The following is a 17,665-nucleotide window of genomic DNA, read 5'->3' on the forward strand; positions in this document are numbered from 1 at the left end:
CATAAAAACATATAAAAATATAATGTATTAAGATTCTTGAACATATTTAAATGTATAGATTTTACATCGCTTGTATGTTCTATAAGATCTATCACTATACAACTCAAAATTTTTTCTACCAAGGATCTGAAAATAATTACTAGTGTTGATGCGTTGTCATCATACACATTTAGATAAACTCAACACCTAATAGTAGCAATTAAATTATTATTTGTTAATGTTAGTAGTTAAAATTTTATAATTATAATGTTAAAATTTTTAATTTCAAAATATGAAGAAAATGTTTACCTTGATTGTGCGAGTGTTACATTTTTGCAACTATAACATAAAAAGTTCTCACCACAGTCATATCCAGTTGCTTTATTGCAACTTTAGCATGACATGTAATGGAATGATTGATATAAATCAACCATCCTAAATTTTCCTTTAGCCAAAAATGTGGGCCTATGTGTTAAAACGAAACAGTTAGGTACATCAATCAAGATTCAATATTTGCATATCAATTCAATCTAAAAAACAAATAATTTCATACATTTTATTATAGTTTAAATTTTAAAAAAATAGAAGCATGAAATTAAAAGAAATATGTTCATGTTAATAAAATGATCGCCACTAATTTTAAAATTTATAGTTAACTGTATATGTTGCATATTTATCATGTCCAACGTAAATAAACGATGCATTAATTTAAAAATAAACCCTTAAATCAATCAAAAGCATTCAAAGCAGAGATTACCTTTACTGCCAACATTCCAACGCAAGTTGTTGCAAATCAATTATATGGTCAACAATCTAGGAGCTCCCATGATTTCCATACAGACTATTCCTATGAAAAAATATTTATTGAAATAAACAATAAATATTGTTTTTAATTTGTAGCTAATTCCTAAAAGCCTCCCACTATGTTTAGAAATAATGAAAACTGTAGTGATAATAACCAAGCTAGTCCAAATCACAATAACATAAAATAAAAATACAATATTTATAAAAAAAAATACAATTATGATGTCATCTTACTAATTGGTATAAACTAATGTTCAAAATTTTATTTAATTTTATCTTTTTTATATTTTTATTATATAAAAAAAATTAAAAAAAAAACATCTACTATATATATAAATACGAATATTAGAGGAACAATATTTTTATCTAACATTTTTGTATCTCCTAATTATTTGCAATAATATCTAATGTTTAAAATTTTTTTTAAAACTATTTTTTTTTAAGTTTTTTCCATATTTCAATTTAGCCCATTTATAATTTTTTTTCCATTTCCCCCTATCACATAGTCAGCCCCAACTCATGCATAATCTTTTATATTTTTCCACGCGACAACACTAAATTGAGAATTTTTTATAGACATTATTATTAAATTTGAAATAATTATTAATGCATAAATTAAAACAAACAAAATTTTACAACATTTTAAATTTTATTTTTTTACGTTTTAAATTCTTATTACAATTTTATGCAAAATTCACATGCTAAGTGCAAAATTTTAAATAAAATACATGCTAATAGCTAACTAAACAAACACATAATAATGTAATTTTTTGTTATTTGAAAAAATAAAAAAATCCAATTCATCTAGGCCCTGACCCATGAAGCCCAATAACCCAAGACTCAAAACACCACCATTCTATGCACAAAGAAGCCCAGCCCGCCCCCTCCCAAACGCAAAATGGCCCCGATTTAACAACAACAACAAAAAAAAAACCCAATTAAAACATACATAATAAAATATTACAAGCCTCAAGTATCATTTCAAACCAAACTATAAGACATAAACTCCAAATCAATACTCCGACGGAGCCGCCTCCTCGGGCTCAGCCTCCTCCTCCTCCTCAACCTCTGCATCAAAATCTACGATACCAAAATGGTGTCGCAGGTAAGTAAAGATCCAAACGTCATAAGATAAAAACATATTAAACTCAAACAATATGCATGAAAGAATGCCAAATACACATATTTTATAAATCCACATTTTTCCCACGCACGCCAAAAAAACCCATTTTGGCCCAAAACATAACCTTTAAAACCAGTCCTTCTCATTATCCCACATAATGACCCAAATCAAGAAATCACAATTTTTCCAGAAAATGGATCACAAAACCTCAACATAACCTCGCCATTTTCCTAAAAAATGGCCCGTATCCAATATCCAAAACCAGTTCCAATTTATTGTATGCACCATGATCTCCCCTAAGGATCATCCGTACACTCTGACTCCTGTGCCATACCGCAAGTAACAACTACGCATGTGACACCTAAACGAGCGATGCTCAGTCTCGCGCCCTACGCATACCTAGACCAGGCCATCCTCTAGTCCCCGCCAGCCTAAAAACCACGGAGTCGATACGACAGCGTTACCGTATCGTGCGATCCAATCGTCGCCCAGGGACAACTCAGGGGATGTCACTCAGTATTATCCACTCCCGAGTGACCAAAGGAGCTCCACCGAGATAATACCTCATCCCGGCTTCGAGTCGTGATACACACGCACCCGAAAATCTATTTACACAAATAAAACCAGATTTTCTCAATTTAAAACATGTACATAAATGCACCATGCAATGCACACCTCAAGAAACAATTTAACCAACCAATCACAAAATCATCAAAATCAAGCAACTCCGTCCTCAATCCATCGGACTCCCGACTCCTCGGACTCAGTCCGGAATTAACCAACCAGTCAATGAATTTATTGTAAAAGTAATAATATATTTAAATCTAAAATAGAGTTTAGAAAATACTTACAGCGCTATATTATAATTTTTGAAGGATCACGACGTTGCAAACGACGGAGAGAAAGCAACGTAACAGTGTAAAATACACTGTGGCCGTGGGTTGTAAAATACCCATTTTCGAACGGGGACAAACCAAGACTTAGAATTGATAGGGAATAACCTATAAATGTTTATGAAGCTAATGGAAGTGATTTTTAGCTGTGGGTGGCGGTGAAAATGGCGGTGGAAGCGAAAAAATGGCAAATCGGAGTTGAGCTCGTAAGAGCTACTTCGGCAACGGATTGGGGCCAGAAATGGGTGTTTTAGGACGGCAAGAGGTAGGTGATGAAGTGGTGACGAGATGGTGGCCGCAGGTGGAGCGACAGCGGCGAAAATGCATAAAAACCGTGCGGCTTAAATGGGCTCTCGTCGGCGAACGATGGCTCGGATGGAGGTGAAACTTGGTGAGGTGGTTTAGCGGCCGGAGGGGAAAGTTTCTTGGGGGGTGGTGTAGGCCACAGTGGGTGGACGACCGTGATCTGGGCTGAAGAACCAATCGGCGACAAAGGAGAGAGAGAGAGAGAGAGAGAGAGAGAGAGAGAGAGAGAGAGAGAGAGAGAGAGAGAGAGAGAGAGAGAGAGAGAGAGTAGCAGCGCACGGGAGGAAGAAGAAAGAAAAAGAAGAAAAAAGAAAAGAAGGAAAGGAAAAAGAAATGGAAAAGAGAAAAAGAAAAAGAGAAAAGAAAAAGAAAATATGGGGAAAAGAAATAAGGTCCAATCCTCACCTCCGGAGTCCAAAAACTAATCCGACCAAAACATATTTTAAAAACTATAAAACGACTAAAATAATTTAAACACTACATCAAACTAAAATAAATCCAATTAAAATACAATAAATTAAAATAAAAGAACTAATATATAAATTAAATTAAAATACTCGTTCAGTGAAAATACACGTAAAAACAGGGTATCACATCCTCCCCCCTTAAAACAAATTTCGTCCTCAAAATTTGCAAGATCAAACACCAACTTGAAGCAAGCCACATGATTCCACTGAGACCAAGTTTAAGAAACGTACCGTCATTTACTCAAACAAATAGGGGTACTGCTTTCTCATGTCTGCTACTCTCTCCCAAGAGAAATCTTGAGCTAACAGATCTCCCCATGCCACATTTACCAGAGGTATTGTCTTGGATCTCAACTGTTGCTCTTTCCAATCCATAATTTGTGAAGGAACAACCTCATAAGTAAGGTCCGGTTGCAACTGAATACGCTCTGAGTTGACAAAGCGCGGCTCTTGTTGTCCAAAACTCTTCTTCAATGATGACACATGGAAGACATCGTGAATTTCCTCAAAATATTCTGGCAAAATAATTCTATAAGCGACAGACCCTACCTTCTCCAAAATCTGTAAATGGCCAACATATCTCGGATCCAGTTTCTTACTTTTACCAAAACACTTTAACTCCTTTCATGGGAGAGACTTTGAGATAAACCCAATCACCTTCTTCAAAAGATAACTCTCTCCTCCTTGTATCTGCGTAGCTTTTCTGACAACTCTGAGCTGCCGCCATTTTATCCCTTATAATTCGGACTTGACTTTGCATCTCTTAAATTATTTCAGGTCCAATTATTTTATTCTCCCCAACTTTATCCCAATACAATGGCGATCTGCACTTCCTCTCATAAAGAGCTTCATAAGGAGCCATCTAGATGGATTCATAGAAGCTATTATTATAAGCAAATTCTATTAGCGGCAAGTGATTTTTCCAACTTTCTTGAAATTTCATAACACATGCTTGCAACATATCTTCAAGGGTCTGAATAGTGTACTCTGATTGGCCCGTCCGTCTGAGGGTGATATGTAGTACTAAACTTCAACTTAGTACCCAATGCTGCCTACAAACTTTTCCAAAATTGAGATGTGAACCTTGGGTCTCGATCTGATACAATACTCTTCGGTATACCGTGCAACCGCACCATCTCTTTTACGTACAAGCGAGTCAACTTACCCAAGGAATCAGTATTATTAACAGGCAAGAAATGAGCACTCTTAGTTAACCAGTCAACAATCACCCAAACCGAGTTCTTTCCACTAGGAGTCCTCAGTAAGCCCACTACAAAATCCATCGTAATGTCGTCCCACTTCCACTTAGGAATTGGGAGGGGTTGGAGCATACCAGCGGGTCTTTGATGTTCGGCCTTGACTTGACAGCATGTGTGACATCTCTCAATATACAAGGCAATATCCTTCTTCATCCCTTCCCACCAATAATTTTTTTTCAAGTTTCGGTACATCTTCGTACTGCCAGGACGAACTGAATAAGAGGTCGCATGTGCTTCTGCCATAATTCGCTCCTTGAATTCTGAATCTTTGGGGACTACTCTACGATCTCAGAAGCGAAGAATTTCATCCTTATCCATACTATAATGCAATGGCCCTCTAGATTTTTTTACTATTTTTCTGATATCTAATAGCTTCGGGTCCTTCCTTTGAAGAGTCTTCAATTCTTCAAAATCAACTACTCGAATATCAAGAATTAAAGATAATATTTCCTCTTGCTGTGAACTTTCAATAAGAAGTCTTCTCATCCCGCAAAGTAAAGAATTCAATCCTGACGATTCGGCTTCATCTTCTAAGCGCAACTTTCGACTCAAAGCATCTACAACTATATTTGCCTTCCCTGGATGATACTTGATCTCGCACTGGTAATCATTGATTAACTCTAGCCATTGCCTCTGCCTTATGTTCAGATTCTTCTGAGAAAACAAGTGCTTCAAACTCTTATGATCGGTGTATACTTCTCAAACTTCCCCATACAAATAGTGATGCCAGATCTTAAGAGCAAACACAATCGCAGCCAATTCTAAATCATGCGCCGAATAATTCTTCTCATGATCCTTTAGCTGACGAGATGCATAAGCAACAACCCGTCCCTCCTGCATAAGGACACATCTCAATCCAAATTTAGACGCATCGCTGAAAACTACAAATGGCTTGTGCGGTTCTGGAAGTGCCAATACTGGTGCAGTTGTCAATCTCATTTTCAATTCTTGGAAACTTCTCTCACACTTGTCTAACCAAATAAATTCTGCATTCTTTCTAGTCAAAGTAGTGAGAGGTCCAGATGAGCGAGAAAATCCCTCCACAAATCTTCGATAATATCCGGTAAGTCCCAAGAAACTCCGAATCTCACGCACGGTCGTCAGATGCTACCATGACAAAATAGCCTCCACCTTGCTAGGATCAACAGCCACCTCGTCTTGGGAAATCACATGCCCAAGAAATTTGACTTCCTCCAACCAAAATTCACATTTGCTGAACTTTGCATACAACTGATGTTCTCTTAATTTCTCAAGAACTAGACGAAGATGATAAACATGCTCTTTAAAATCTCGAGAATAAATTAAAATATCATCAATGAAAACTACCACAAAAGAATCCAAATCAGGTCGAAATACCCAATTCATTAAATCCATAAAAACTGCAGGGGCATTGGCTAACCCAAAAGGCATCACCTTAAATTCATAATGCTCATATCTCGATCTAAAAGCAGTTTTGGGTATATCCTTATCTCTTATCTGCAACTAGTAGTATCCTGATCTCAAATCAATCTTCGAGATCATAGCTGCTCCTTGAAACTAATCAAACAAATCATCGATCCATGGGAGAGGATACTTATTTTTTATGGTCACCTTATTTAGTTCTCGATAATCAATGCACATTCTGAGAGTACCATTTTTTTTTTTTTAACAAACAGCACTAGCGCACCCCATGGCGAAGTACTTGGCTGAATAAACCCCTTATGTACCAACTCTTGCAACTGAACCTTCAACTCTTTTAATTTAGCTGGTGTCATACAGTAAGGGGCTTTATGTATAGGAGACACTCCAGGTTCCAAGTCAATAACAAATTCCAATTCACGAACAGGGGGTAGCCCAGGCAAGTCATCCACAAACACGTCAGGAAATTCTTCCACAACTGGGATATCAACCAATGACTTCTTCTCAAACGGCGTAGACACCATTTGGATTAAAAAGGCATCCGCTCCACAAACAATCTCTCTTCTCGGTTGAATTGTCGATATAACTACCGGCTTTTCTTTTAGTTTACTCCCCGCAAATTCTAAATAATCACCATTTGGGAGCTGAAAGCTAATTACTCGACTTCTACAATTAATACTCGCAAAATATCGATATAGCCAATCCATCCCAAGGATAATATCAAATCCCAGCAGCTTGAATACAACCAAATCTGCATCTAGAAACCTTCCACTAAAATTCAAAGGACAACCCAATGCAATTTTGGAACACCACACCACTTCACCATTTGGTAGAGCCACTACCAATGATTTTGGCAAAAGTCCCGTAACCAAATTACATATCCGAACGAAAGTGGAAGATACAAACGACTAAGATGCACCCGAATCAAACAAAGTGCAAGCATAAAATTCATATAAACGGACTCTCCCTGAACCAATCACATTAACCAATGAAATCCAAATACAAAGAAGAAATCAAAACACCCCAAAAATCAAATCCAAAATTAAATTAGATCCATACCTGTAATTACTCCAGCATCATGGGTCGCTGGTGCCTCATCATCAACATCTCTGGGTGTAACAGCATATACTCGAACTTGCACTGTTTGCCTCTGATTCGCTCTTCCATCGCGTCAACCTTCACGGCTTCCTTGAACTGGCCTAGGACAATCACGAGCAAAGTGTCCCTGCTGGCCACAATTATAGCATCGAGCTCCACCGAAAAGGCACTCACCCACATGGGTTCTATTACAACTTCAGCAAACTGGCACCTGTCCTCCCATATGTACACTTGAGACCATTTGTGGTCGAGTCTCAGTCTGCTGAACAAACTTCTGAGGAGAACTAGAACTACTTCCTTCGCGAGTAAACCTCCGTCTCTTTTGTCCTGGAAGTGAGCCCATACTCAAATTAATCTCTCGCTCTGCAAGAGTGTCTAAGTCAACTAAATCCTAAAGAGTGGCAATCCGGTAGCAGACTACCATTCTGCATATATCAGGACACAGACCATCCTGGAAACGTTCGGCCTGCATCTCCTCCATGGCGATGAGGTGGGTGGCAAATCATCCAAGCTCTATAAATCTTCGGGCGTACTGTTCCACGGTCATACTTCCTTGGACCAAGCTTGTAAACTCTCTTGCTTTTTGCTGCCTCACAGAAGCGGGAAAGAATCGATCATTAAATTCTTTCTTAAAGCGCTGCCAGGACACAGCAGCAAAAGACCCCAATTCTGACTCCAACATTACTCTTTTTGTATCTCACTATTCAGAAGCAGTGCCTTGCAATAGATAACTGGTATAAAGTACTTGTTGTGTCTCAATGCAACCACAGACTTTAAACAGTTCTTTCTAAGTCTCTAATCCACTTTCCAGCCCGAAGTGGATTCTCTTCTCCCGTGAAGGATGGAGTTCTATGCGCTAGAAAGCGCTCATATGTGCATCCAGCTTGCACCACTCTACTAGGCTCACCTTGTTGTGGCATAAAATTCTGTTGCATGAACTCAGTCATTTGCCTTGGCGCTTGGGCTATAGCATCGTCTCTCGGCGTATCGTCCCGAGACTCTTGAGTAAACTTTCTTGGCCTAACCATTTTCCTGGCACAATACAACCTTTGACCCCCTTTAAAAAAAAAATAAAACCAACAATATAAAACCAAAACCGAAACCGAAACCACATAACAAGAACATAAAATATACTAGCATGCAATAACATAACTAAATAAATAAATACAAACAAGTTAACTCAAATAAATTCAAATCAAATAAAACATATCAAATAGCAAACTTTAATTAAAATAAATTTCAAATCACAACTTTAAAAAACTTTCTAGTACTACACCTACGGGACATGTGGTTTTACCCAGAACCAAACTGCTCTGATACCACCTGTGATGCCCCCAAATCCCACGTACGGACACATAGAGATCGAGACATCGGAATGATAACAACATAGGTCACCACACTATCGCCAAGTGCCAAGTGTGTGTACATGCAACAAGTGTGCAATAAAAACACGCAGCGGATAAAAAAAGTCTTATCACTAAGTACCAGAATTTTTCTTTGTTTAAAACAAACCCGATTAAAACATACATAATAAAATATTACAAGCCTCAAGTATCGTTTCAAACCAAACTACAAGACATAAACTCCAAATCAATACTCCGATGGAGCCGCCTCTTCGGGCTCAGCCTCCTTCTCCTCCTCAACCTCTGTATCAAAATCTACGGTACCAAAATGGTGCCGCAAGTAAGTAAAGATCTAAACGCCACAAGATAAAAACATATTAAACTCAAATAATATGTATGAAAGAATGTCAAATGCACATATTTTATAAATCCACATTTTTTCCACGCATGCCAAAAAAATTCATTTTGACCCAAAACATAACCTTTAAAACCAGTCTTTGTCATTATCCCAGATAACGGCTCAAATCAAGAAACCACCATTTTCTCAGAAAATGGATCACAAAGCCTCAACATAACCTCGTCATTTTCCTAGAAAGTGGCCCGTATCCAATATCCAAAACCCGTTCCAATTTATTACATGCACCATGATCTCTCTTAGGGATCATCCGCACACTCTGGCTCCTGTGCTATACCGCAGGTAACGACTATGCATGTGACATATCGAGCGATGCCCAGTCTCGCGCCCAGCGCGTACCTGGACCAGGTCATCCTCTAGTCCCCGCCAGCCTAAGAATCACGGAGTCGACACGACAGCGTTACCGTATCATACGATCCAGTCGTCGCCCAGCGACAACCCAAGGGATGTCACTCAGTATTATCCACTCCCGAGTGACCAGAGGAGCTCCGCCGAGATAATACCCCATCCCAGCTTAGGGTCGTGATACACACGCACCCGAAAATCTATTTACACAAATAAAACCAGATTTTCTCAATTTAAAACATGCACATGAATGCACTATGCAATGCACACCTTAAGACACAATTTAACCAACCAATCACAAAATCATCAAAACTAAGCAACTCCGTCCTCAATCCATCCGACCCCCGACTCCTCAGACTCAGTCCGGAATTAACCAACCAGTCAATAAATTTATTGTAAAAGTAATAATATATTTAAATCTAAAATACTTACAGCGCTATATGATAATTTTTTAAGGATCACGACATTGCAAACGATGGAGAAAAAACAACATAACAGTGTAAAATACACTGTGGCCGTGGGTTGTAAAATACCCACTTTCGAACGGGGAGAAACCAAGACTTGAAATTGATAGGGAATGTCTTAGAGATGTTTATGAAGCTAATAGAAGTGAGTTTTGGCTGTGGGTGGCGGTGGAAGCGAAAAAATGGCAAATTGGAGTTGAGCTCGTGGGAGCTGCTCCGGCAACGGATCGGGGCTGGAAATGGATGGTTTAGGACGGAAAGAGGTAGGTGATAAAGTGATGAAGATATGGTGGCCGGAGGTGGAGCGACGGTGGCTGAAATGCACAAAAACAGTGCGGCTTAAATGGGCTCTAGGCGGCGAACGACGGCTCGGATGGAAGTAAAACTTGGTGGGGTCGTTCACCGGCCGGAGGGAAAAGTTTCTGGGTGGGTGGTGTAGGCCACGGTAGTCGGACGGCGGTGGTCTGGGCTGAAGAAGCAACCAGCAGTAGAGGAGAGAGAGAGAGAGAGAGAGAGAGAGAGAGAGAGAGAGAGAGAGAGAGAGAGAGAGAGAGAGAGAGAGAGAGAGAGAACGCAGCAGCGCACGGGAGGAAGAAGAAAGAAAAAGAAGAAAAAAGAAAAGAAGGAAAGGAAAAAGAAAAGGAAAAGAAAAAAAAGAAAAAGAAAAGAAGGAGAAAAGAAATGAGGTCCAATCCTCATCTCCGGAGTCCAAAAACTGATCCAACAAAAACATATTTTAAAAACTATAAAACGATTAAAATAATTTAAGCATCACATCAAACTAAAATAAATCTAATTAAAATACAATAAATTAAAATAAAAGAGCTAATATATAAATTAAATTAAAATACTCATTCAATGAAAATACACGTAAAAACGGGATATCACACACACACACATACACACACTCTCTCTCTCTCTCTATTAGTTCGTCGCACATTTTTTTTAACTTACAAATTTGAGGTTGTGGTTTTAAGATCTACACAAAAAAAAAAAAAAAAAAAAAAAAGTTCCCTCTCATCTATATTGGCTTTGTGTTTTTCATTTGTGGAAAATTTTTTTCCTTGCCTCTGACTTGATCTTGTTTCAGATCTGTAGAAATTTTTTTTTCTTGCAGCTGAGTTGGTCTACTTTTCATATCTTCAGGAATTTTTTTTCCCTCGTGTTCCATGTATATTCGCTTTGTATACCTCTCATATGCATAAAAAAAAATTTTCCTCGTGTACGAGTTGATCTACTTTCTAGATCTGTAGAAATTTTTTTTTCTTTTTACGTTTCATGTATATTCGCTTTCTACACGTCTCATCAATGGAAATTTTTTTTTCCTTGCATCTAAGTTGATATAGTTTTCAAATTAATAGAATGAGTTTTTTTTTCCTCGCATTTCATCTATATTCGCTTTTGATATGTTCACATTTGAAAAAAAAAACAAAAACAAAATTATTTTTTGTTGTCATCTGTGTTCCTAGGGTTTTTCTATTTTCAATTTAAGTTTTTTTTTTCCTTGCGTTTGATTTCTTCTTTTTTTTCTTGTTCTTCGACATTTGATATATAATAGCTTTGTATTTTTCATGTATATTGACTTTTTCTTTTTCAGATATGTAGAAGGAAAATTTTTTTCTTGCATTTGATGTGTATTGGCTTTGTATTCTTCACATCTATAGAAAAATTTATATATATATATATATATATTCTTACGATTTGTGTTCCTAGAACTTTTCCGTTTTTTATTCAAGTTTTTTTTTTTTCTTGCATTTGATCTATTCTGTATTTATTTCTTATTATTCGGCGTTTGATGTATATTAGATTTGTATTCTTCAGATCCATACAAGAAAGTTTTTTTTTTTCTTTCAATCTGTGTTTCTAGGGTTTTTCTGTTTTCGATTCAAGTTTTTTTTCCTTGCCTTTCATTCCTTCTTCTTTTTTTCTTGTCCAGTGTTTAATGTATATTAGTTTTGTCTTTTTCAGATCTGCAGAACAAATTTTTTTTTTCTTTGTGATCTCAACCTAGAGCAGTATTTGTTCTATGTAGCTCACCCTCACATGCTCTCTCCCTCACGACTTTTTCACCACCTCCGTGCTTCTGTGGAGCCACCATGAACAACCCGACCGACACATTTTCTGAAAGGTCAAATTTATTTTTTCAAAATTTTCGAAAGATGTGTTTTGTTTTTCACGTTGATTGAGCTTTTTTTTTGTGTTTTCAGTACATACGTTCCTGCTTGCCTCCCTCTCTCCTAAAGGGCAACTAAATCAGAATATGTGATTTGTTTTATTTTTTGGTGATATGTATATCTATATGGATTCGGTATCATGTACATCTACATGGAAATATAGATACGGATATGCAAATATGCAAATATGATTCGAATATGCAAATATGCTTTTTATTTTGTTTTGGTTTTTTCTTTTTTCTTTTTTTGCTGTGATGCAATTGCATATGCAAATTCATTCATACAATACTAAGAGAAGAAAGAATAAGAAGCATTCATACAATACTAAGAGAAGAAAGAATAAGGAGCATACATGAGATTCACGAGTAGCACCAGTTCTAAGCACACAAACAATTTTTTATTTTTTTAAAGAAAGTGAGCTGAATGCAGAACACAAACAGCAAATATTAACATTTAAATTTGATTCCAACCGACTCTGTCAGACTAAGCAATAAGATGGAGTGTAAAAAGACAATACCATTTAGGCGGTGAAGCAGAATAACAAGAAGCACAGCGAAATAAATAATAAAACTAAGGGGCAAAATTGGAAACAAAGTAGGGAGGAAAATTAGACGGTTAGAATGTATAAAAAGACCCAAACATCTGTTGGCAAAAACAAATTTGACTAAAAGGATTATAATTTTCAAATAAAATCAAGGGCAAAATTGAAAAAAAAAATATTAGATAAAATTACTGTAGTAAGTTGATTTGCGTTTATAAATATAGTAGATATATATATATATTTATAAAACATATTTAGTACGTTGAAAAGAAAAGAAGATTCTGACTTACTTTTTTTTTCAATTGTGGTGAGGAATTGTAGTCAAATTTCATTGAGATTAGCCATGACGTACATTTACCAAGACTTTTGATACCTCGTGAATTTGTTCACTTCCAACGGGATAAACGATAAACCAACCGTTTTAGGTCTCCCCTTAAGAACTTAAAGTCAAATGAGTCATAATCAAATAATGCATATTGTCCCATATAATATATATATATATATATATATATATATATATATAATTTGGGACTACGAAGTCCCCACCAATTCCACAATGGGTTTTGCCATGATTTTCGGCTCCGCCAATATAGAATTGAGGCTTTGAATTACAACAGTGTAGTTTTCATTCTACATCTTATCATACTCAATCATATTTATTAATGTGATATATTTAAGTAGATTCATATCTCAATTACTTAAATACTAACCACTTAAAACTATCATCCGGCAAGTAATATTTTTAATAATTATTGTTAACGTCATGTTTCATATACTTTTAGACCAGGCTTTCAGCAACTTAGATCTTCAATCTTTGGCCTATGAACAAAAAAAAAAAAAAAAAAAAAATAGTGAGATGAGGTCGTGGTGGTGGCTGGGAGTCTCCAATTTCAAAGTCAGTATCGATTTAGTACAAGTGAATAAAGACTTCAGAGAGAGTTCTTTGTACCTGAGTATTGCCTTATATACCTAGTTTCTAGGAGTCAACTCCCATACTGTGGGTACATGTCACCTCAATTGTCTCTTTAGTCAAGTCTCATAAATGCGACGTAGCCTCATAAGGTGGCACAATAAATATGGTGTAGCTTCTTATCCCCTCTACTCAGTTGCAGGCATACTCCGTCAGTTTTTCTCTACCCATTGTTAAGAAATCAAGAGCTCTCCACATTTGCTATTGCCTACCTGCACAGGCTTTTTGAGACTATGCACCGTAGGAGGAGGCCGAGAAAACATGTTCCTTGCTCCCCTTCCTTTGTGCCAGGGGGCCTCCTATGGACCGGTAGATCATCTAGCCGACCTAGGCCCTCTGTATCTAAGCTTGTACTATGGGCTTTAGACCCGAGAGGGAAAAACCCTCCTTACAATTATAATATTTAGAATGAAGAAAAATACTTTTGTTTGAATCAATCAAAGATCACCTTATTCTTAGACCATGACAAATTATCCACAATATATAACACTCCATAATTATGAGAGTAGAAATTACATTATCAACATTCTAGTACGACTAAATTCCTAATTGAAATTCCTTCCATGTAGTTTATTATGCTAGAAATCATATTCCTATTTCATTTTCGTCTCACTCTGTTAAAAACATATTACTTTTCAGCACTCGAGTCATCATTTATACTCGTAAAAGAAAAAGTGAAAATTTGATGAAATATGCCAACTCATAAAAGAAATATGACAACCCTATACCAAGATTGAGGAAGTTGTTAAGCATCTTTTTTACCTTGTGTTTGTTTGCTTTGCTTGTTAGAAGGGTTAAACGATCGAGGAAAAGCATGATGCAGTCCAACCCAACGTCCAAACGTACTGCCATTTTTTAGGTTGTCCAACTACATTTTCTTTCACCACAATAATTTTCTTTTCCTATGATACGTATCTCTTTTTTTTTTTTTAATTTTTAGAATGTATAGAAATTAAAATTGAGAGAGAGAGAGGTGGCCCAGGTGGTGGAATGAGCTGGTGGCTCAAATTTTCCAGACAAATCCAAAGGGAAGGAAAGACTTTTACAGGGGAGGAAAGAAAAATTGAAGAAATGTGAGAAGTAAAGGGCCAAAGGTAAGGTCTTTAAACCTAATCCTATCATATCCGAGTGTCCCTTCAAATAACGACATCCATTTGGAAGTTGACTGTCCAAAATTAACTTTGCTTTTGAGGGTCACCGGCAACTTCCCCCACCCCCACACAAAATTAATATTAACTGAGAATATGAATCCATTTATGGTACAAAAGTAGTGGTAAATCCACTTCCATTTCATTCATTCTTCGCATCTAATATTAAAATAAATGAAGAGCAATCATAACTTTTTGTTACTAAATATAATTATCAGAGATCATTTTATCCTTAAAATGCATTCCTAAAGAGCATTACAGTAATACCTACAAATCACAGAAGATGGTGAAAAAAAATAGAAAACTGGATAAAGAAAAATAAGATATACAATACAGTAATAATTTCATATGGATAAAGTGCATTACAATGCCAAGAAATTTTTACAATGTGATATTTCAAAAGAAAAGCAAAGATCAGTAAGTGGGGATGGTAATAATAAACATAGCAATAATGATCAATAGAAAAGAAAACTGGGAATGATTACCCACTCCTTCCCTATCTATAAAACATAAAATCAAACAAAAGTTTCCATCATTTTCTTTTTCTTTCTTCCTTGCTTACTTAACAATCTGAACTTCTCAGAAAATTCCACCAAAATAGAGATTCTACTCATCACCAATACCATCTCCCATACCATCTGATAATATATATATATATATATATTTGAAAAGAACAACATATTTACAGTACAGAATCTTCAACAGTCTGTTGCTTCCAAAATCATCCTCCTTTTTGAGTCTTCTTCCTCATCACTCCCTTGCTTCAGATTCTATTCACAGTGTGTGAGAGAGAAGGAACAAAATAAAGGCCACCCAAATTAACCAACCCAAAATATAACCAATCATCAGAGAAAATACCCCAGCTTTGCCTCAGTACTTTACCAGCTCCGAAACCCAACCCACATCCGGAGCATTACTTGACGGACCCGGGTCCACCCTCTCCAGTGAGTTCTCCTTACTCAGTTTCTCAAACATCTTAGCCCTTAAATCCCTCCCCGACTCGACCCTCTCCATCGCCGGCTCCTCCTCCCAACCCTGATCCCAGAAATCAAGGTATCCGATTCCTGGACGCGTCAGGGCCTGGGTCGGGGTCGTTGGCACGCTACAGAAACCGGGTCGGAGAATAGACCCTCTAGGAGACCCGAAAACGGGAGAACCCATTGGAACATTCCGAGAAGATGGAAAAGACTTCATCTTCCCAAGCTGTAAATTCCGCAGTGATGCCACCATTTCGTTGATCGAGTTCGAGCCAAGGGACCGACTCAATGGCTGGGTCATGGGCGACATAGGTGGAGAGTCCGATGGAGGAGTCCCCGGTGGAGAAATGGACGGAGGAGAGGACATAAACGTCCGGGTTTTTGCACAAGATGCCTCTATCGCCTGTCTCAGAGGCGATCCATCATAGGACTCGACCGAGTTGCTGGCCGCACTCCTGGGACTCTGCTGAGGCAAAACCCTGAGTTGCTCCGGGGTGTGAGCAAAGAAACAGACCCTCCTCCGACAACTGGTCCCGTCCTTGCATGGCTGCGTTCGATAGCGGGCAGGGTGGAGCCAACACTCAAACACGCCATGCGCGAACTCGCAAGCCTCACCTTTCTTACAGTTTCCCTTTCGGAAATCAGGACAGGCCGTACCAGAATAGTGATACTTCCTCGGGTCCCTCCGGCGGGCCTTCTCTCCCGGGTGGGCGTACGGGCACTCTGTCCAGTCATGTGACCTGCCACGTGCGCACCGCCTCACCTTGAACTCGAACATGCGGAAATGGTCGCAGGAGTACGCGTCAACCGGACCATCAGACTCCCGGCCCAGGATTTCGGAGTCCGACTCGATGTCGGCTCCGTTGGAGGGCAAGTAACGCTGGAGCGCCGTCAGGGCTTCTTGGAGATAGTAAGGTGAATAGTCGCCGCCGTTTCCGTTGCCATTGCCGTCGGAGGTGACGGAGAGGGGAGATAAGGAGAACGGGGGGCAAGCATCGGACGTTGGATTTTCTTGGAGTTGCCAAGGAGGGACGTGGATCGCTTGATTGTGTCGGTGTGGCTCACCGAGCATCATCTTTTCTTTTCTCTGGGTTCGAAAGAAGGGATTTGTTTACAGGATCCCCGGCAGGGTCTGGTCGTTTATAAACTACTGAATTGAGTGGAATTAACCGTGGTCAAGTTATTTTTAACCGTGGTTGGGTTCAAAACCTAGGAGCTCTAGATTTTCCACTGCGGTTAAAAATTAAAATATTGGGTGGATTTTAAGTTACTGGACTGTCAGCGTAATGCTTTGACAGTCGGCTTGCAACAACTCTTTTTAATTTCCCCTATTAATAGTTTGTCCTGTATGCAATTTTGTTTTTTAAAAAATATTTTATAATCATGCATAAAATTTTTTAAAAAAAAAAAACTCAAAATTAAGTAATTTTAGTTATTTTGATTTGGCGCAAAATAATTATTTTTGTATTTTATTATTTCGAGTAAACTATTATATAAAATAAAGCCTATTTGTCTTGAAAAGAGTAAGGTCCCGTTTGATTATACAGATGAGATGAAATGAGATATTTTAAATAATAATAAATAAAATATTAATATAATATAATTTTTTAATATTAATTTTATATTAAAATTTGAAAAAATTAAATAATTTATTAATTTTTATATAAAAATTTAAAAAAATTGTAATAGTGAATCGAGATGAGATAAAATGAGATTTTTAATTTTGTGTAACTAATCCGAACCTAATTGTGAATAGATATAGTTAGTTTTAAAAAGTATAAATCACATGTAATTCTTTTTTAAAAATTAAAATTATTATTAAAAATATAATTTTTTATGTTAATTTTTTATTTCTTTTTTTTTTTGTTTTAAAGCCTGTGAAACTTACAAACTTAGATTGTAAATTTTTTTTTTTTTTTTTTATATATATCTAAAGAAATAGTTACACAGATGGTTTATAA

At 37.2% G+C, this 17,665-nt stretch overlaps 1 protein-coding gene across 1 annotated transcript; it reads right to left on the bottom strand.

Moving 5' to 3' along the window:
* Window positions 1-15,051: 15,051 nt before the first annotated feature.
* On the bottom strand, window positions 15,052-16,823 carry LOC122308102 (zinc finger CCCH domain-containing protein 20-like). The gene has a single exon (XM_043121275.1). The coding sequence runs from the start codon at window positions 16,777-16,779 to the stop codon at window positions 15,598-15,600; it is 1,182 nt and encodes a 393-aa protein (XP_042977209.1). The 5' UTR covers window positions 16,780-16,823; the 3' UTR covers window positions 15,052-15,597.
* Between the last annotated feature and the right edge of the window lie 842 nt (window positions 16,824-17,665).

The sequence above is a fragment of the Carya illinoinensis genome, chromosome 4 (assembly GCF_018687715.1).
Source record: "Carya illinoinensis cultivar Pawnee chromosome 4, C.illinoinensisPawnee_v1, whole genome shotgun sequence".
Classification (NCBI taxonomy): Eukaryota; Viridiplantae; Streptophyta; class Magnoliopsida; order Fagales; family Juglandaceae; genus Carya; species Carya illinoinensis.

Bases quoted from the DNA above. Each gene is read 5' to 3' on its own strand.
- LOC122308102 (XM_043121275.1), bottom strand. From the start codon at position 16,779: ATGATGCTCGGTGAGCCACACCGACACAATCAAGCGATCCACGTCCCT.